General features: G+C 41.2%; 1 protein-coding gene across 1 annotated transcript; it reads right to left on the reverse strand.

Moving 5' to 3' along the window:
- LOC137268831 (O-acyltransferase like protein-like) lies at positions 1 to 19,767 on the reverse strand. Its single transcript, XM_067803397.1, has 15 exons — positions 18,977 to 19,767; positions 11,764 to 11,975; positions 11,212 to 11,302; positions 10,598 to 10,688; positions 9,507 to 9,856; positions 8,891 to 9,073; positions 8,131 to 8,224; positions 6,876 to 6,971; positions 6,400 to 6,565; positions 5,921 to 6,000; positions 5,479 to 5,577; positions 4,245 to 4,371; positions 3,754 to 3,946; positions 3,055 to 3,197; positions 1 to 2,001 (listed from the first exon to the last, which is right to left on the reverse strand). Exons 1-15 carry the CDS (start codon positions 19,593 to 19,595, stop codon positions 1,876 to 1,878), a joined length of 2,670 nt encoding a protein of 889 aa, XP_067659498.1. The 5' UTR covers positions 19,596 to 19,767; the 3' UTR covers positions 1 to 1,875.
- Between the last annotated feature and the right edge of the window lie 3,178 nt (positions 19,768 to 22,945).

Below are 22,945 nucleotides of genomic sequence, written 5' to 3' on the forward strand. Positions count from 1 at the left end.
TTTATTTTCGTTTTTTATTATTTATTCGAAGATCGGAAATATCAGGGCCCATTTCACAAAGCGACCATTGTACAAAGGATTTGTAGGTTTACATTCCTTTTATTTGTATTTACACAGAATCACAATTACGAGCAATCAATATTTTCAAAGATTAAGAGGTATTTTGACATACTGACCATTTTTGAGTAAATAAAATTATTATTTACAGAAAAAAAGAATATCACGTTTGTATATAAATATATAAATATTGAAATACAACATCTTTTTTGTTGAAAAAGATAGAAATCGATCACATGTCACATTTACGAGAGGTAACTACATACAGATATCACAGTTTTTACGATACACACACATACAAAATAACACAGTAAACCAGTAATACCATTACAGCCTTAAATCATTTATATCGTATATACTCTCTAGCAGAATCCTAAAACCATCATGCTTACAGTAGTATTTTTTTTTTAATTTGAAACCTTGAACATATTACAATTTTTTCTGTTGTTTACACATACTCTGTTTTTGAGTGCATACATTTGTCCCGGATTATTGTTCAAAAAGGCGTAACAGCCAAACCATTCACACACTTTTTTACTCAAAGCACTCAGATTATTTCCCAGTATGATTTTTCTAAAAACCTATTATGTCTAAAAGGCATTCGGCATTATCGGACAATTCTGTCTTCTTTCCTTTCCAGGTGTGCAATATGTAAACATCTTCATCAAAACTGTCTAAAACATAAATTCAACATTTTCCAAAGTTGGATGTTAACAATATCGTTTTTATCGGTGACATTACAAAATCAACATATGTCATATTTGGGATTTCACTTTCTTAGTAAAGTACAAATTCTAGTACTTTTTTTTTTTTTTTTCGGTTGAGTCCCATCCGGGATTCGAACCCGCACCCGAACCGAAAAAAAAGTACTAGAATTTGTACTTTACTAAGAAAGTGAAATCCCAAATATGACATATGTTGCATTTGACCACTTTCTAAATGGCATCGTGTAATCATTACAAAATCAAACAAACAAAATTAACCAGAAACATTGTCAATAAAAATACATGAAACAAAATGCAAACAAAACGACGAAAATTCATCAGATCACTGTGTCGATACATGTACATGTACTACTCATCAAACGTTTAGACTCACTAGTGTAAATTTAGCCACTTACACCTCTGTTTCAAACAAGAGTTTGCTGTTTAAAAGTACTGTTTGCACATGAACTGATGTACCGTAAAACAAATTCGTACCTTTGAAAAGAGTCTTGTCCACTACTCAGTGGAATAGACGAATTCTTTGCAAAACTTCACACCAAAGCGCAGCTGTTCACATGCACAATATTTGCATATGCTTTTAAGCAATGTAATGTATGATCCTTGTGCAATTTATCTGCATAGGGTTTGCAAATGGTTCCCCCAAGTTAGTGGAGAAATTCATCTTCGATGTAACCGATAGTGAGTCCTTCAAGTGAGTCTAATTTTTTGCTGGGTAGTAAAGAAACGGGTTAGTCATGAACGGATTGCGACGCGTAAAACATGCGAAAAAAGCTTATTAATTCTTGACCTGCGCTGCTTTTATTTTTTGTTCAATAACTAGGACAGTGGGTCTGTCCCATAGCAAAGTATGAAAATATACGTAAGTAATAGTACCCAAACACTGACTGGACCATATACGCGTTGTTAGCTGGACTGGCCATTATCGATATCACAAAATGCACAAATAATTGATTTTAAAACAAAATTTGTAAAGATGCACTGTGACGACTTTTAACTATCAGAGTGCACCTGTACTCCAGTTTTCATTGCAATTCAAATGCAGTACGCTAATTGAAATTCCAGTGCAAATGTAATTTGAGCAATACATGCATTATTAGCTTGAATGGCCGCCGCGCCGGAAGAGGACCTTCTCCAGGGTGAGGAAGGGCGCTTCAAAGATACTGGAGAAGAAGAACGCCGCCAGGTAGGTACAGATCACGTGACCCATGTACAGGTAAGCCTGAAACACATTTGATGTCACGTGATACGTTTATGCAAGAGCGCAGCTAATGACAAATAAGATAAATCCTAAATGTGCACATGGCAAAACGCCTCCGACACCTCAACAAACTTAATGCTTGATACACAATCATATAAAATTTGCCTTAAGCATGAGGGTTACGAGGGTCACCTCGAAACCGCATTGTAAACGCCACTGTGTTATAGATCTCTGTTCGAATCCCATATGCATGCCAAGCTCAGAAAATGCACATGCTGCTAAACTGGTTATGTTACTGCTCACCGATGACTACTGGGACCCCGAATGCTTCAGCTGCCGATCATCTTCCAACTACTTTCTTATTATTGCTGGTATAGCTCTTGCAAGTATTACTATTACCTTTTCTATCAAAATGACAGATACTCGCTCTGCTGCATCTTCTGCTACTGCTACTACTACTACTACTGCTGCTGCTGCTGCTGCTGCTACTACTACTACCTATTACTACTACTACTACTGCTGCTGCTACTACTACTACTACTACTGCTGCTACTACTACTACTGCTACTACTACTACTACTGCTGCTGCTGCTACTACTACTACCTATTACAACTACTACTACTGCTACTGCTGCTACTACTACTACTACGTATTATTACTACTACTGCTGCTGTTACTGCTACTACTACTATTACTACAACAACTACTAGTGCTACTACTACTAATGCTGCTGCTACTACAACTACCACTTTTCCTTTCAATGCCACAGGTACTCGATATGATACGGCAACTACTACTACTACAACTACTGCTGCTGCTACTACTACTACTGCTGCTACTACTACTACTACTACTGGTACTGTTGCTGCTGCTGCTACTACTATTACATTGTCAATAAAGCATAAACTACTACTGCTACTGCTGCTGCTGTTGCTGTTGCTACTACAACCGCTATTACTGTTGACTTCTACAGCCACTGTCTTTACCAAGCACTGCTACAGCAACGTTAGATTCTACTGTAACTTCCCTACTGACGTCACAACTGTCACAATAACACAACATGTGCCACTCACGATGTCGTAGTCGCTGATGTATATGAGGGACTTTTTGCCGAAGACATAGATAATCATCATGACGGGATGGAGGAGGTAGGCGGCATACGTCAGCCTCGACAGCGGGATGATGCCGCTGAAGGACAGGATGTTGTTGATGATGCCTGCAACCGGAAGAATAAGACATCGTTGTGACCTTGACCTTGATGTATGGGATATCAGTGACGAAATTAATCCCGGGTCTCTCTGAAGTCTTTAAATTTCAATAGCATATCAGTCTGCTGAAACCCAAGAAACAAGTACTGGGCTGATAACCTACATTCACAATGACGGCAAGCACTGGACTCGTGAAGATCCTGGTTAGAATTTGTCTTTGATCCATGTTTGCCTTAAGAGGTGACTCGTGGCATTAGGCGGTCAGACCCACTGACTTCGTTGACACACATCACCGTATCCACACTGCATAGATCAACACTGCTGTCGATCACTGGATTGTCTGATCCAGATTTTGGATTATTTACAGACCGCCATCATGTAGCTGGAATACTGCTGAGAGCGGAGTTAGACAAAAAAAACCACGCTGAAATAATTGTCCTATTGAGTTGTGACCCGTTCCACTAAGTGATCTTAGGTATGGCGATGATCAATGTCATGATTACTAAAATCCAGTTTCTGAAATGAATAGTGGATGATGTGATTAGTTTTGTGGGTAATTCTTACCTCCTTTCCCATTGTGACATGCGAAGATGATCCAGGCAACACACATCGCCCACAACGGCCTCCCGAACGATTCATAAATTGATGTTCCCCACCTCGGCCATGGGTCCTTGCCATCTGCGCGGAAGTCGTATGTGACGTAGCACAAAGTCAGACCCACAGTGAACGTCAAAATCCAGCCAAGCAGAGCTTTTGTCTATAAAACACAACATGTACATACATGAGAACATTTCATTTGAAACCTCCGACTAACGCCATTGGTTCCAAATGAATTGTCGTGCTTCAAAATTGGCCAACACATGATGTTTATCTCTTAAGCGTCATGTGCCTTACAAATGTTTCTGACTCGTTAACCGGATAACAGCTTAAAATAAATAGTGACATCCGAATGGATTTATAATCCAAATTGAATTGAATTGAAATGCGGTACATAACTCGCAAATCCAAATGACATGTTTTTCTTCAGCTTAGTGTTTCACCAATCAGACGCTTACGTTAGACAGCGTTCCTTTCTTGGTTTTGAGCATGATGTAGCCGAGGAGAATGCCGACACAGTAGGCGCCGACACGGGTCCATGGGACGATGTACACATCCGACCAGTAATGGGGGTTTTCCTTCATCCTGTACAGCAATCAAAACGTGGTACACCAATAACTCAAAAACTCTTCACGTGGACTTTTGACCACGTAACCTCTTGACAAAGACCATTCATGTTTTGATTGGTGATTTATTTATTTATTTATTTATTTATTTATTTATTTATTTATTTATTTATTTATCTGTTTGGCGATTCCGAGCATATATATTCCATATGCAATATTTTTTTTCTTAAAGTGAGCTCTGTTAGTCCAAATAAACAAAACAGTCGTGATCAAATTGCATATATTTATTTGTTGGTTCTTTCCTTCCCATTTTTATGTTTACGTCACGGGGTAGCGGCTGGTGGCCCAGTGGGTGATGTGTCAAATGGTCCGTGGTCCATCCTGATATATGTCGTATGTATCACTATGACCCAGTTTTGCTGCACACCAAACTTGCCTCAAACTTCAGATGTACATTTTAATTTCGTCCAAAAATTGTAGCTATGCTTTTGTAAAAAAATACAGAAACAAAATAAAATACTTTAAACTACAACATGCAGGGAGACAAAAACATTTCTTTTCGATCAAGACATGTTCTTTCATTCTGGGGTTTGAACTGAAATCCTGTTTTAATGTGTATGCCGGGGTCTAGGGGAGTTAAACTAGTGAAGATCCAGGGTAGAATTGATCTTCAGTAATCCGTGTATGTAAGAGGCGACCACCGGCCTCGGGTGGTCAGGTTCGCCGACTTGGCTGACACGTGTCATCGGTTCCCATTTTCTAACATCGATGCTCATGATCTTGATCACTGAATTGTCTGGTCCATACACGATTATTGACAGAACGCCACTATTTAGCTGAAATGTTCCTGAATACGGCGTTAGCTACAAACCAACTGGTAGAGTTAATAAATGTATTTACCCGAAGAGATCTGAATTGTTCTTGAACAATCCATGCAACGGGATCAGGTGGACAGACTCGCTGACTTGGTTGACATACCTGCGTAGCTTGTGATGTTGATCCCTGGATTATCTGACCCAGGGTCATTTTGTTTACAGATTACCACTACAAAGATGGAATATTGCTGAGCGCGGCGTTAAACAGGAAAGCTAATTTTTGGTAGCTAATTTGGTTCACCATTACTCACCTGAACATGTCCCCGCCGTATTTGTATTCCATCGCGAAGGAAGAGCCAATCCCAGCAAACATCATCATCACGGTTGCCAGGATACCAGCAATAGGGATGCTGAGATAACAGGGAAAACATGATTATAAAACATGATTGGGTAGTTAAATTACGTTTATATCATCGAGAGGCGGTGGGGTAGCCAAACTTTAAAAGTGTTCGCTCATCACGCTGAAAACTCAGGTTCGATTAATTACAACGTGTGCCCATTTCTGTTGTCTCCGCCGTGATATTGCTGGAATATTGCCCAAAGCGACTTAAAACCATATTCACTCAGACAAAAAAGGAGTTAGGAATCCTGATTAAATTTTGTGAATTGGTTTCAACATCGTTTTCTCATACAAACGTGTCTCTATAATATTCATGATCCCTAACATTTTGTTTAACATAATGAACCACTCACTGATGAAGAAGGAGGATAAACAATGGTGAGATGATGTAGAACTGCATATCATCAGCCAGGTACCACGACCATCCCAGGCACTGTGGAGGGAAGAGTCACATACAGTACCTGACATAAATGTATTCCCCTAGTAACAATACTAAAACATGATCTATGCTCGTTTATCGGTTAACGCCGTTAACGTCGATCCCATCCCGTAGTTGCCCCTTACAAATTAACTTTCGTTTTTAGAACCCCCCAAATGGCTCCATGTGACCGACGAGACAGCCAAGTTCATTAAGATTAAGACATATTGAGCCAGTTGTTGATGTCGTACTATCCATGCCGTTTTGTATTCTGGATTAGCACGTCCATGCCGTGCAAGTCGATCGTCATTTGTATCCCTGGTAGATCCTTCAAGGTATCATCACCCAAATTCACGTCAAATACAACATTTAAGCAGATTGTTACTGTGAACAAAGGTAACCTCGGTGACCCACCTGGTCGTCCACGTGGACGAGGTTGTTGACGTAGAGGAGGTTGGTCCACCAGTACCGCTTACAGTTGTCCGCCGCCGGTAACTCTGCCGGCCAGAGAGGCCCCTCTCCCAAGTATTGGTACAGACACGAGAACGCCATCATGACGATCATGTAGATGGGGGTCAGGCTGTTGCAGACATGTTACCACTGATTACTTAATCGACACCAAAATTACTTGATTTCAGTTATCCATACTGCTTATACAATTGTCAATATAATTAATATGGTTGCCAACAGTTGCCTGTTAGTACCATCAATATGACTGCCAGCTGCAACGCCCCTCAGCACTATGGCCATTTTGCACGATAATGGAGCAAAGAAATATTAAGTTTTTGCCGGAATAAGAAGATAAGGAATATTTGAACATCAGTATCCACCATCTCTCTATATACAACAGCATAAATACTGAAAGATTTGGACATGAAAATAACCCTTACCGCCAGTATCTGTGAAAGTAGAACATCCCCATGTAGCCACAGTTGACAGGCCTCTTCTTCAGATCCTTCAATGTCAGGAAGCAGATAAGAAGACCGCTGGAGACGAGAAAAGACGCAATTGATGCGAGGTTACTTCCCCTTACTACCTGGGTCAGCCAACCAAAACAAAAACAAAAACAAAACAAAACAAAACAAAACAAAACAAAACAAAAACAAAAACAAAAACAAAACAAAACAAAACAAAAACAAAAACAAAAACAAAACAAAACAAAACAAAAAAAACAAAACAAAACAAAACAAAAACAAAAACAAAACAAAACAAAAAAAAACAAAATAAAACAAAAAAAACAAAACAAAACAAAACACAACAAAACAAAACAAAACAAAACAAAAACAAAAACAAAACAAAACAAAACAAAACACACTAAAACAATTTTATCTCTCTGGATAAAGTTGCCAATGTTTTCAATTACTTTCGGTAACAGAATATGGTTCCAGTAAAACATTTGCAATTTATATTTGCAGACAGACGGAAGGTAGCGGCCGTTTGGAGAATCACCTTCCAAGCCCTGCCCTGATGTACTCCAAGCGCGACACAGGTGTGTTCAGAGTGAGCTGAATACATGCTTTCCAGATTCCAGAACTTTAATAAGTACAATTACCCTTAGAACAGACGCAGGCCATTGACGGCACTGCTGTATTTGGCAAAACATGGGTTGGATGTTCACGTAGGTTAAAAGGAGATGAGCATTTCATCGACCAAGGGACCTGCATGTACACACTGTACACATCCAAATGAAGGGTATTCCGGCTTTACGTGTGGTCCTGGGTCCTGAGTCTTAACTTTCGAAGCTCTCTTAGCGCTACGATAGTCGTAAGTACCATACAATAACATTACGACTGTCATATCACTAAGAGAGTTCGAAATATCAGGTCTATGAGGTAGTTGTAACGTAATGTTAATGTATGGCACTTACGACTATCATAGCGCTAGGAGAGCTTCGAAAATCTAGGCCCTGGACCTGAATTTTCGGAGTATTCCTAGCGCTAAGATATTCGTAAGTGCCATGCTTTAACATTAACTTACGACTACCTTAGCTCTTAGACAGCTTAGAAAATCAAGGCCATCCACAAAGCGTTCGTTACGTTACGACCAGTCGTATCTCTGTACTTTGTCGTTGGTTTACGAATGACGCAGACCTACGAACGTTTTGTGGATGGAGCCCATGGACGTTTCTTGCATGTGGACTCTAACCTTAGCAGGAAGAATGTGTCCACGGCGAAACCGGCAGCTTGGATTCCCTGGAAGGAGAAGCGATGGAACAGCTTGTCAGCGTCGAGGAGGTTGGCTGGAAACGTTAAACACATAGCAGTGTAAAGAAGATGAATTGCTTGGTGTATATTTCAAGGCCGGGAAGGGTCCAAATTTTCTACCCGGATACCAGACCCCTTATTACCCTACTCAGATTCCCGATATGTTCATTCCTGACATCAACTTTGCAAAAAATGACCATGTATTCTACTGCTCGGAGGCTAAACTTTCGAGTTTTTCAATATCTTATCTATGTATTATATTCCAAATCTATGACCGTAGATTATGTAGAAATCTTCAAAGGCAATACAACCTTTTTAATCATGACAGAATGACATATTACACCGTTTCATCTGTCAGTCACATCATCATAACGGGTCCGGATATTGAGACGGGTACCCGGATTCAGCTCATTACCCACCCGTCTTGAGGTTACCCGTCCCTTCCCTAGTATATATTATAGCCATGTATTCCGGCTATATCTCGGGTTTGAACATTGCGACTCCCAAACTCTCAAAGCTGCACCAAGCCTACAGTCCAGCTCTCAGAGTCGATGCAAGACAACTACCCACCTATGACTCGAAGCTAGACGACTGAAAAACTCTCCGACCAAGCCGGCCCCCGAAAATTCTTTGATTCCCGAACACCAAGCTTTGCCAGGCTCTTTAACTAAGGACAAACATTCCACCCTGAATACACTCACCCGTCGTAGGGTTGTCTTGGACTGAGAGGATACCGTAGTTGTAGGTGTGGCCGAGGATGATCCACAAGATGCTGAAGAATCTGATGCCGTGCAGGCAATGGATGGCGTTAGGATTCTTCGTCCCGTTCAAGATTTTGGGGATGTTTGTGTACAGAGAGAAAGCCTTGATCAGCTGTTGACACACTGAAACAGTGGAACGAAATTAGTGGAAAACGCATGGGACAATCGTGTATGTATTTCGGTCTATTTGAGGAATATGGGAATACAATTGTGTGGGTTACCTACAAGTTACTGGACAACATAAAGTGTAGCTTTGTAGTCATACTGGGACTCAGTTCTGTCTTGTGGCAAGCGAAGGCTTCAACCACTAAGTTGATCCATGCCCTTGATTGTAATAATATTCCATTATAAGCCCTCTCCAGATTGTTTGAACGTTGGGATAGCCCAGTGGTTAAAGCGTCCGCTCGTCACGCAAAAGACCCGGGTTCGATCCCCTACATGTGTACTATGTATTAAACCCATTTCTGGTTCCGGGCTATTTCTGGAATATTGCTAACAGCAACCATACTCTTTCACTCTTGCGCTAATGGTCCGTATATGTAAGGATTAAGAGTACCTGTTTGTTTCGGCTTCCCTTTTGAGGTCCTGCTAACCTTGGCCCCAGTGGCGTTATTGATCTTCTTGACTCTGCCATTCAGGTACTCCTCTCCCAGGTCTCCTTTGTCGTTTTGGTGGGGTGTGTAGGCAGGAGGGAGTTCTCCCGCTGATTTCAGCTCCATCACACTCTGACTGCTCTCTTCTGGATCGGCCACGAAGCCACCGTTGAGGTTGCCGTTGACTTTACCCAATTCGTAAGAGTTGTCGCTCCCTTCGCTATCAGTATTAATGTTGTCTTTGATCCAGTCGCCGATCCCATCCACTAGAGTGGAGAATACCACGACGACAACAAAGATCAGTAAGATAATCCTGTAAGAAGAATTTTTTGAGTGAGTGAGTGAGTGAGTGAGCTGGGTTTTTTGCTGCCTTTAGCAATATTCCAGTTATAGCAAGGGGACACAAGAAATAGTTTGCACACATTGTACCTATGTTGGGAATCGAACCTTGCCTTCGGCGTAACGAGTGAAAGCTTTAATGACTAGACTACCTCATCTAGCACTTTTTTCCTTGAGATAGGTTTGGATGCCGGTACCTATTGTGACTCATAACGGTAAGCTTCTTTGTTTGTTTTCTTGTTTGTTTGCTCGTTTGTTTTACGCCACACTCAGCAATATTCAAGCTTTAAGGCGACGGTCTGTGAATGATCCAACGTGGACCAGACAATCCAGTGATCAACATCACGAGCATCGATCTACGCAATTAGGATACGATGACATGAGTCAACCAAGTTCATGAGCCCGACCACCCGATTTCGTCAGTCGCTTCTTACGACAAGCACGTGTTGCCGAAGACTTGCAGTTCTAATCTCCAGGGCCTAGATTTTCGAAGCCCTCTTAGCGCCAAGATAGTCGTAAGTTAATGTTAATGAATGGCAGTTACGACCATCTTAGGGCTAAGAGAGCTTCGAAAATCTAGACCCTGGGGACTCCAAATCCGTGCAGGACACGGCTACTGGGGACACTCTCTGCTAAATTCTACGCATGGCGACTATTAAAGTGTCAATCGATCCACATACAAAGGCGAAACAACGATAGTTTGACAAGTACTTACGCGGCAACGAGTCCCGACGTGTCTTTGGTGAGATCCCTGTCCTCGAAGCAGGTGACCGTGTGGGGCGTAAGTCCTTTCCCCTTCATAATTCCTGCGAAGTATAGAACATTATTATAACTGTTTCAGGACATGAGAAATAGATGAACTTCATCCGAGACAGTATGTTCTAAATTAATCACCCTATCTCAAAGGTATCTAAGTGAAACGTCTGGACGATGTTATCATTGTGTTTAGGTAGTGCAATTGTTAAACAACTGGGCAATATCGTCACTGTATCTAGGAGGTAGCTAAGTCAAACATAACTGTATCTGGGACGTACCGAAGTCAAACATGACTGTATCTAGAACGTACCGAAGTCAAACATGACTGTAGGACGTACCTAAAACAAACATGACTGTATCTAGAACGTACATGACTGTATCTAAGACGTGCCTAAGTTAAACATCATTCCATCGAGGACGTGCATCCGTTCAAACATGACTGTATCGAAGGCATAACGTTGTCAAACATGATGACGTACTTAAGTCAAACATGCCTTTTTAAGGCGTACCTAAGTCAAATAGGCTGTGTCTCGGACGTACCAAGTCAAACAAGACTGCGTATCTAGGACGTACCTAAATCAAACATTTGGGCGATGTCATTGCTGTGACAAGAGTCAGGCACACATATTCCCCAGGAAAGACTCAACTTGACGCCACGTGTGTCCTGTAAGAAATAACAATCAAAACAGCATGTCATTCATTCATTCATCATTTAACCATATCAACCACCTCATCAACGAATTACTATAGGTGAACGCATATTTCTATCAAAATTCTTAAACTTTTGTTCATACTCCATGTTTCAATATTTGACACTATATCATTGTTTGCAAAATTAAAAATCTGTTCCGAATTCAATCCGTTCATTTTTGCGATGTCATATCTTGTAATATATTGTAAAGAAGCAACAAATATTACGTCAATGATAATGGCTTTTACTTAGTCACTTTGGAAGCAGAATTAATGTCATGCGTAGGACCGAAAGTGTTTCACTAATCACATTGTAACGACTGCATCGTCTGGTCCAGTCTTAATTATTTACAGATCACCTCCACATGGATGGAGTATTGTTGAGTGTGGTATTAAACAAATAAACAAACCCACAAACAAACAAACAAAACGTACCACATTGAAACTTTCGATCAGCTTCTCCGGAAGTCTGAACTGGGCTCTACAGAACTTCCCATTGAACTTGATCGGAGTCGTGAGTGTCCTGTTTCCCAGAATGACGCCCGCCGGAAGTCCAGCCTTGGTGGACATGCAAAGGTCATATGACCCGACCCAGTAGAGGGAACCCTTAGTGATACCACCCGTAGGTTTACCGAAAGAGTCGAACACTGACAAAATGTAGAAAGTAATATATATATTCACGTGATTAGGTTTTCTTACGCTTGCCATAAAAATAGAATATTTGAGAGTATCCCGAAGCAATACTGCTACCAAGATTCCTGAAAGCAAGGAGGCAACAATTAATGATGTTCATGTTTGCAGCGTTTCACCGATATGTAGTTGGTGTATTGCTTAGTGTGGCGTAAAACTAAACTCAGTCACTTACTTGCAGCGTAAGTTTTCACTACGACCGTTTTCATCCTACGTTTGATGACGTTTATAACTGTTTGGTATTTCTTGATACTTCTAAAGGTAGATTCTATAAGGTATATCAATACATGATGACTTTAATTTCAACTGTCCTTACTGTCTGCTCAGAGAGTTGTGTATAGGAAACGCTATGGCTTTCGCTACATAGAAGTGTGTAAGGGCTTTCGTTTGTGTCGTTTGTAACCTAGGACCCTATGCAGCGAAGTGTGATATCTGGTGTAGTCTTAATCTGGTGCACGCTAATAGTACATGTAGTTTCTGTGACCATTTGTGACCCCTTAGAGGCCGGGAAAGCCCCACCTGTCAGCAGTTGTTTGCAGTGGGCCTACGTTATATCTGTAAGACTGACGCCCGTTTATTTATTATGATAATGAGACGTTTAACAGGGACCATGTCAAAGCCTTCTTAGTGCGATATTAACGCTGACCTTTATCTAAATAGTGTGAGATAACCTTTATTACTGGGAATACGCATATAACGCCAAGGTCAAACGGCAGGCCCAGGTTCGCAGTTGCAAGGTCAAATTCCAGACTAGCCAGCAGAGTGCCCTGGATAACTGACACTCAAGCGAGTGAGGTCGGACGGGGCTATGAGGATGGCACAGCAAATATATACTTCCCATCAAAAATTAAGACGCACTAGTATAAACGCAGCTACTTGCTCTAGTCAACTGTTCTAGCCTAGATTTTGTAAACATTCCATGCTGTTTTAAGGAACCGACTGGTCTAACCTAGATTTTGTAAATATTCCATGCTGGTTAAAGGAACCGACTGGTCTAACCTAGATTTTGTAAATATTCCATACTGTTTAAAGGAACCGACTGGTCTAACCTAGATTTTGTAAATATTCCATGCTGGTTAAAGGAACCGACTAGTCTAACCTAGATTTTGTAAATATTCCATACTGTTTAAAGGAACCGACTGGTCTAACCTAGATTTTGTAAATATTCCATTCTGTTTATAGGAACCGACTGGTCTAATCTAGATTTTGTAAATATTCCATACTGTTTAAAAGAACCGACAGTTCTAACCTAGATTTTGTAAATATTCCATACTGAGTAAAGGAACCGACTGGTCTAACCTAGATTTTAAAAAAAATATTCCATACTGTTTAAAGGAACCTTTAACACAGGCCCTGATGTAACAAATTCGTTGCGTTGAAAAGAGTATTGTCGTGAGTTTGTTAGATGATGAAATTCAGTGAAAATTGGCGATTTCTTAACAAAAACGCAGATGTTCACACGCACGATATTTATTCATGTTTTTCGTCTATTTCATCTGCACAAGGTTTGCAGTTGGTTCCCATAAACGAGTGGAGAAATTCATCTTCGATGCAATCACATATGTATACATAGCATATAGTGAGTGCTTTAAGTGAGTCTAAACTTTTGATGACTAGTATATACCAGGCGTCTCAGCCATGTTGAAAATCCAGCACATTTAACAGTAAGACATCTCACCACTCATTGCCCGTTCTGGGTGATCTTGTAAAGAAAGGTGTAAACTGCAAATTCTTACAAGAAATTCCGTTTTCAAATATACTACTTAAAAGTCTTTTCTAAAACAACCCCAAACTTTCTCCTTGCGATGATGATTAGTCCGTCATGGCTTGTTCCGCCCTGATCGAACTGGAATGCGTGCTAAGTTAAGCACACAAACAAAACTGAAAAGCTTTTTAAAAACGTTCCCCACTTAGACGAGATATAAACATCGACAGCGCCCGACCTATGTAAGTACATGTCATGTTATCACACAAGTAACCTAGCAGATATGGCTGAAATTAGAATTCCTCGGTCACATTTTGTCAGAGTAAAGTTCAGAGACATGCTGAGAAGCACGACCTCGCGGAGTGATTCGCGGATGGATACATGGCAGGTAACACGTCCTTGGCGGATGAAAGGGTGGGTCCGGCTGACATACCCGTTTGTGAAACTGACGTCCGTGTAGGTGGAATGCGTCATGCTCTCGTCACATGCCTGTGAGTTGGTGGGATTATCAGTGGGCTGTACTCAACGACGTCAAGCTGTTGAAACGATTTTAAGATATGTGGCTTGATAAATTAGGAAACCGTATTAGTAACGCAGTTTCTTATCATATAAAGTTGTTGCAGTGATGTTTGTTTGTTTTGTTCAAAAAGAACAAAAAAAACCCTTAAAAACTTTGATTTTAGGAGCATTGTAGAATTGCACCTGTAATGTTAAAACAGTACTCGGCTGGCGATCTTTCGGTACGCGACGGACCGTGTTCCCGCGGGAAATGGGTGGCCTCGTGGGTAAAACTTTCGCTCAATACGCCGAAGACCCGAGTTTGATTCCCCTCATGGATGTCTGGTGTCCCCCGCCGTGGTATGAATATGGTTGCAATATTTGTGGCGTAAAACTATATGCACTCCTGTTCCCCTACATTTTTGTTGGGTATATTTTCGTAAGTGATCATTTTAAAATGATAATTAAAATTATTCATGTGTTACTGTTCAATAGTTACAATAAAAAACCTATCAACCCTCGTGACGTGCGCATGGAGAGGGACGTGTAAGGAATCGTCATCACTCAATGGATGGAAAGATGCCATAGATCGACTGTTTATATACAGTCGTTATCGGTTTATGCTTTGAACAGGTGCGCGTAAACGTACGTGTCCCGCAAACCAAGCAAGCGTCTACCGATATATCAGATGTACCAGTTGGAGACATTCCGATTGCTATTTACGGAAATGGACGATTCGTGGCTTCTGATCACGTACGCTGAAGTCTCAGACCACGTGATCTCGGCGCCTCAGATAACGAATCTTTCTACAAAAGTCACATAATACTTGGATGTATTTGAAATACGGTGTGCATACCAAGAATATTTGCTTCCTACTACATGAACTGTGGGGGCTGTAAGATGGCCCAGTTCATACATTGTTCGCTTGTCACGCCCACAACTGTGTTCGAGTGTTAAACCCTTATATTTTATTATGTCCGTTATTATCTAACTTAGAGCGTCATAAAACCATGATTACCCAATCGGTCCTTGGTCACACATGATGTTCTCCTTCGTCCCTCAGAAGTCTGTGATTTTGATTCCATACAAGTCTGTAGTTTCTTTCTGCTGAATAAACTGTTCAAAGGTATATTAAAATACTAGTTGTTGATTTGTTAGCGCTACCATACCGTGCCGTGCCGTGTCGTGCCGTACCGTATTTTTTCATATTTTAGTGCTGAAGAATATGCTTCGTGTAGAGATATGTTTTATTTTGTTCAGTTGCCAGTGTTTCTGAAAATACAGAATTGAAACAAATAGACTACACGCGTTTGACAAAAACTGATTGAATTCAGAAAAGATGCCGACTAACATTCCCAGTGTGTGTCACGAGACTGGGAGATCATCTGATAACCTCCTTAGTCTCAATTGTTTGTGTATGACATTGCTTGGACTTTGAGAGCAGGACAGGTAATGCGGTTTGAATTGATCACGCCTCCAACTACAGCAGCTGACTGTGATCGCATCAGTGAGAGGATGCTGCTTCACGCCGCATTCGGGCGTTCCAGCTTTATTGGCGGCCTAGAATTAGCTTTGTAAGAGCTGACAGTGTCAAGCAATTGCGTGCTGGCCCAGCTGGCAATACCATGCTATCTAACCAGCATGAGAGTGCTAACCTAACCAGCAACACCATGGTACGCAATACCCGAACAATACCCCAGCAAGCAATAACGAGCTGACCACATCTGCAATACCATGCGGCCCAGCAGACATCATTCTGCTAACTGAGCGGTCTGTACGTAGTTGTCAATACCATGCTACCGTAAAACATTATCCTGCTAACCTAGCTATCAATACCATGTTACCCAACACGCCGTATCCTGCTAACCTAGCTATCTATACCATGCCACCATAAAACAATAGCCTGCTAACCTAGCTATCAATACCATGTTACCCAACTTGCAGTATCCTGCTAACCTAGCTATCAATACCATGCTACCATAAAACAATAGCCTGCTAACCTAGCTATCAATACCATGCTACCATAAAACAATAGCCTGCTAACCTAGCTATCAATACCATGTTACCCAACCTGCAGTATCCTGCTAACCTAGCTATCAATACCGTGTTACCCAACTCGCAGTATCCTGCTAACCTAGCTATCAATACCGTGTTATCCAACATGCCGCATCCTGCTGACCTAGCTATCAATACCATGTTACCCAACACGCCGTATCCTGCTAACCTAGCTATCAATACCATGTTACCCAACACGCCGTATCCTGCTAACCTAGCTATCAATACCATGTTACCCAACACGCCGTATCCTGCTAACCTAGCTATCAATACCATGTTACCCAACACACCGTATCCTGCTAACCTAGCTATCAATACCATGTTACCCAACACGCCGTATCCTGCTAACCTAGCTATCAATACCATGTTACCCAACACGCCGTATCCTGCTAACCTAGGAAGAGCATGCCATTCAACCAGCAATCACGTGCAAACCTAAGTAGGAACACCATGCTATCCAAAAGCCAATAGTCTGCTAACCTTGCTGGCAATACCATGTTGACCCGTGTCAACTTGCAAAATACCACACCTAAGAAGTGGTAGTGAGCTGACAAAACCAGCAATATCATACTATCTAACAAACAATAGCATGATAACCCAGCTAGCAATACACGTTGACCAGACAAGCCAAAACGTGCTAACCTTACTGTAAGCAGTTGTGTACTGACATATTATATAATGACGCGCCAATCCAGAAGCAGAAATGTGCTAACTCGACTGACAAGAGCGTTTTAAGCCACACAGTGTTTTCGGAGTTTTCTAACGTACGAATATAGTGAACCTCCCCTAGTGCCTATCACTTTTTTCTCTTTATAAAAAATGCAGGAGATTTTAAACCTTTTTAATAACATTTCATATTTTTCAGTGTGCCTTATAATTTACATGATCCTCCACAGTGATTTTTATGTGTTTGCCATGATCCCCTTCTGCCCACCTTCTGTTGACACTGACACTGACATAGTCCAAAACTATCTAATGTCTGTTTATCTCTAGAAGTAATAACTCATAGTTAGCAAACTCTGTTGTCATAATGATATACACATTCACCATTTACATCGTAGACAATTTGTTGCCCAATGAAACACCACACTGTGGGCGACTTTCTTCGCCAAGGTGACGATGGGGCCAGTGAAGGTTTGAGTGTTGTTTTACGCCATGATATACATGCATTCTCCATCCTTTATTATTTACTAAGCCTAGGAATGGCCTTCAAGCGGTAGTGAGTGAGTGAGTGAGTTTATTTTTACGTCGCACTTAGCAATATTCCAGCTATATGGCGACGGTCTGTAAATAATCGAGTCTGGACCAGACAATCCAGTGATCAACAACATGAGCATCGATCTGCGCAATGGGGAACCGATGACATGTGTCAACCAAGTCAGCTAGTCTGACCACCCGATCCCGTTAGTCGCCTCTTACGACAAGCATAGTCACCTTTTATGGCAACTACAAGCGGTAAATACCATGGACGACTAATCACTTTGCTGGGTGACACCATCCGCTATGCAAGACATGAACACCACTTAATCCTTACAAAGTCAATGTTCAACTCACCTATTTCTCACGAGATGTGATGTATTAATAATTAGATAAATATGAGTGAGTGAGTCAGTTTAGTTTTACGCCACACTCAGCAATATTCCAGCTATATGGCGGCGGTCTGTAAATAATCGAGTCTGGACCAGACAATCCAGTGATCAACAACATGAGCATCGATCTGCGCAATTGGGAACCGATGACATGTGTCAACCAAGTCAGCGAGTCTGACCACCCGATCCCGTTAGTCGCGTCTTACGACAAGCATGGCAAGCATGGGTTGCTGAAGGCCTATTCTACCCCGGGACCTTCACGGGTCTTAGATAGATATGTACAGCTATAGGTGATAAATACACTCTTCCAAAAACGAAACGCATAAGCCATTTTAGAAGACCTTATAGCGTCAGTGTAACAGCAATGATAGTTTAAGAGCAATTTCATGTAATTTCAATTGCAAAAGGGTGAAAATTCAAACGTCTATAGACAAATAGTTGTTTTTTTTTAAAAAAAAAGGTTATTTAAACATGCCCTTTCTAATCTTCCCTTAAACAAGAACGCGCTGCCGATATCTTGGCACCTTCAGGTTGAAGCCATTCATTCAGTCTCTGATTTAAGGAATACTGATTCTAAATTCAATTTACACATTCAAAGACATTGTGTCTTTATCAATACGGTGCCAAAGACAATAAATTGTTAAGTCTGTGAAGAAGGATGGAGGCGTCGATGACTTGAATAAGGGTTATATGTACATAGAAAAAATAATTTTAATGCGGAACTCCGGCTGTCATATATCGGTAGATCGGTTACCTTAGGTCAAACTACATATATGTTAAGTGGTAAATCGCCGAGATCCAAGTTAGAAATTGTCTTTGGCAACCAGTCTTGATGAAATTGAGTGAGTGAGTTAAAATTTATCGTCACATCGGCAATATTTCAGCCATATCGTGACGAGAACGATCAATTACAAAAGTACATTCTTCATGAAAGATTAAAGGATCGGGTAATCAGGTTCGCTGACTTGGTAGTCATATATCATTGTATCTCAGTTACGTACATCATACTGTTGATCATTGGATTTGTCTTGTCCAGATGTGGTCATTTACAGATCGCCGCCATGCAGCTGGATTATTGCCTAGTACGGCTTTAAGCAACAAACAAACTTACTGTTGAGAGCCCAGGGAATGAAGGTATAGTTGAGATGGTCTCGAGGTGGGATCTGAGCGCTGACGAGAGCGTCCATGAAATTCATCATGTCGTTGTAGCAGACGTCGGTGATGGTGTCGTTGCTGGTCATTGGAAGAAAATCCCGCGCAGAATAACGTGTCAGGACTCTCCGGGCAGCTCTGAGTTTGTCAAATCTTTTCAAAAGGCTTCCGCTGACCATCTGTTTTGTCTTTGGGTCAGTTTGGTTCAAGTGATGACTTTGGATGTAGCCGTACACATCCGTGATGTTGACTCTGTGAAGCTCGTCTGCCAGGATCTCCAGGATCCCGGCGGTTTGGGGAGACTGCAGCACTCCTGGTAACATATCCAAGACAAAGTCCAAGAACATTGAAGATTTGGGGTCATCTCCCCCAATCTTCATTAACGACTGAGCAGCGGCACTGATCTTCAGGAGCTTACGGAATAGAACTGGGTGTTTATACAAAGCGTCGGCCACAAACAGGGCTGTTTCATTCAGAGGTTGTTTGTCCACGGTGTAACTGTGTTCCATGTCAGCTTGCCCGGAAACATACGACAGAAACACAAGCACCACACCGGCGAATAATGTATGGCGAATCATGGCTCTAGTTCACACAATTTCACTCAATGTATTTTGTTCGCTCTATCAGATGGTTTTAGAGAAGTATTGGTCTCTACATTTCAGACTGAGGTCGTCGGAAGGATCTGATATGGATAACACACGAGCGATACCAAACACGTCCGTTGTAGCCAGTAGTATCGAGCTTACTGATAGGGAGTGTTCACATACGGGTAACTTAACTCCGGGGTGCGCGACGACTTTCAGAGATAGACGATGCAAGAATGTCAACATCAATGGCACGTCTTTAGGACTTTGGAACCTGTTTGCAATGGCAACTTGTTACTAATTATGGCATTTTTGTTATCTACAGTATAGTCTATAAGTAACATCCCTCGTGACCCTTTGGCATACGCTGATTGGATGATAGATTTACAAGCAACAAAATGACCCACCCAGTGCCTGTCAACCTAGGAAGTGCGGTCTTTGTACTGTTTATCTTGCAACAGAATTCCTCAGCTTATGCATGATGGTCTGAGGAAAGGTCAAAGTCCGCTATTTGTCTTCAAATGACTTATTAAATTCAAACGTTGTACGTGAGGGGGTACATGGTCTAAAACGTTGTAGTATTTCTGAATTTCTTGTGAAGAATGGCACAGCGGCGCTAATGCAGAACATTTATCCACGTGATATGTCTGAAGTTGTACATCTTCTTCTCTTCTGCTTGTGAAGAGAAACTTCATGAAGCTTCTTCTTTGTCAAGTTCTTGTTTGAGCAAAAAGCTAAACCCTGTTGGTATCGGATCAGATGAACCAGATTGTCAAGCTCGACCCAGTGACCATCCTGATCTATTTTAAAGGATAATATGACCAAATTCTGATGTAAAGATACCTCATGCTTTACGAAAAAGAGTATATTAATTAAGCCTGCAAAGTACTAAACATTCAGCTGTCATATATTTTATATTGTGAGTGATCTGTGGAACACCATTTCAGAGGTGGTCAGAGTTGAAGGGTCATTTATTTATTTATTTATTTATTTATTTATTTATTTATTTATTTATTTATTTATTTATTGTTTGTTTGTTTGTTTGTTTGTCTGGGTGTGTGGGCGTGAGAGAGAGAGAGAGAGAGAGAGAGAGAGAGAGAAAGAGAGTACGTCCGTGAGCAGCTCCTTTGTCCTAGCACAGCCAAGTACCCGAGAGAAACCAACTCGTCACTCCAAGTGTATTCAGTTCGAGCATCACTGCTTGGATTGAACTGAAGGGACCCTGAAGGACACGCTGACGTGACAGGCTCCATTTTCACTGGTGATGTCAAACGTTGTATTCCGGATACAGCCGAAGATGGACGTTACTGACGTGCAAGAACCGACCGACAGGTTCTGCAACTAGATACGATCATGAGATTCTGGACTGCACTCTCATGGTCGATAACGCGAAACTCACTGTTCGAGAGTCGGCAATAGAGCAGGTTTTCATTATCCACATGAACCACAGCCCTTCGAACGCATGTGGACAGAGCTGCAGATTTGCCCGGTCACGCATTTCGGCAGGAACTCGGCAATGCGCTTACCGAAGAGTGTAACAATCGCCCCTTGCAACCAGCCACACACCTTTTGTAAACACATGTATATATCAGATAGCAATAAACTGCATAAAACAAAACAAAACAAAAACCTAAAAGCTGCCAACGAGTAGTACTGTAGTACACTACAATGTTATATTATCATATTGCAGATAATATTTTATATCATAATCCAAAACATGTGGAAATGGTTTCTCATTCCATTAAATATATATTGGACAACACTGTTGTACATGAAATAAACTGATTGCTAGATTTGTATGAAAAAGAAAATAAAATAAAAATTGCTCAGTGAACCACCAGGTGAACACTTGCAATTTTCAACACCTGCACATTTAATTAAATACAGTAGTATAAGGGAAAAATACATATTCTCATATAAATACCTTGAATATTATTTCTTCAAAACATAATTTAAAAATTAAGTATGTATTTGGAAATAATATAAACATATGGAAAGGGACACCGCCATAAAGTCAACAGGATAGGCAACTGTTACTATTTGAACACCAGTTTCACTGTCCTATCAGGGTATATGTTCTGCTCACAGACTTGTCTGTGAATCAGCAAAATGTGTCTTTCTTTTCGGATACAGGCTATGAGACTGCAATAGCCACATGTCTTTGTACTGACCGTTTCGTCAGATGCACTCAATTTGCGGTGTTACGTGTTAAACGGTTCCTTAGCAAACTTACACACTTATCACTAACCCAATCGAAAATTTGTCTTAAAAAGCAAAATTTGTCGACTTGCATTTGGGAAACATGATTTAGATTCTCCAACACGGATTTATAACATAACTGACTGAGGAATTTGTGGGTTATTCATTATGAGAGACTTTATATCAAGAAGGTTGTACTTTGCCTGATGCACGTTCGCCATTTTGAGGTTCGCCCATTACCACTCATTCTCATATTCAGACTATCACTTCCAAATTAACTTTCCGTACATGACATTCCAGTTGTGACAGTTGTGGTAGGTGAAGCATGGCTACCGTCTTCTTCTTATATATGAGTAAGTGAGTTTAATTTTGCGCCGCACTCAGCAATATGCCAGCTATATGGCGTCGGTCTCTGAATAATCTGGATCAGACCACCCAGTGATCCAGACTGATACAATTGATATAATGACATGTGTCAACCAAGCCAGCGAGCCCGACCACCTGATCCCGTTAGTCCAGTGTTTGTGGAAGTGGTACCTGTGAGAAAGAATGCAAGCACGTACCAAGTGATTTTCCCCGTGTAAGCCCGATAGGTTGCAAATGTAGAAAATATTGGGGCTTGCCCAACCCTTTTGGCAGCAATCATGTGTAACCTCAGGGTTTTTTTCATAATGGTAGCTACGTCCACGAAATGCATCGAAAATGTGGATTCACAAATATTAAGAGGACGATTTCATGTCGCCTCACCTGTAACTCGTACGGCAGGTTCTGTTTGTGACAGTTTGATTCGTCGTTTGAACTGGATTTGTAAAGTCTTGTTGCGGATTAATCGATCCCATAATTATCGTCACTGACCTCGGAGGGTCAGCACATATCGAGGGATAACATGTCAGGGCCTAGATTTTAGAAGCTTTCTTAGCGTTACCTTTAACCTACGACTACCAGAGAAAAAATCAGTTAAAATATCTGAGCCTTGGACTGTTGGTAGCTGTGAAAACCTGTCGCACAGATCGTTGTACGCTGACCTCTGCCAGGTTCCAGTATTCAGTTTGCCAAACAAACTTGGATCTACTTGCGCAAAAAAACACACATTTCTTTGCTAACTCCGTTATTAGCTATTTGAAGACCGGAAATATATGGCCCAT

The sequence above is a fragment of the Haliotis asinina genome, chromosome 16, assembly GCF_037392515.1.
Source record: "Haliotis asinina isolate JCU_RB_2024 chromosome 16, JCU_Hal_asi_v2, whole genome shotgun sequence".
Classification (NCBI taxonomy): domain Eukaryota; kingdom Metazoa; phylum Mollusca; class Gastropoda; order Lepetellida; family Haliotidae; genus Haliotis; species Haliotis asinina.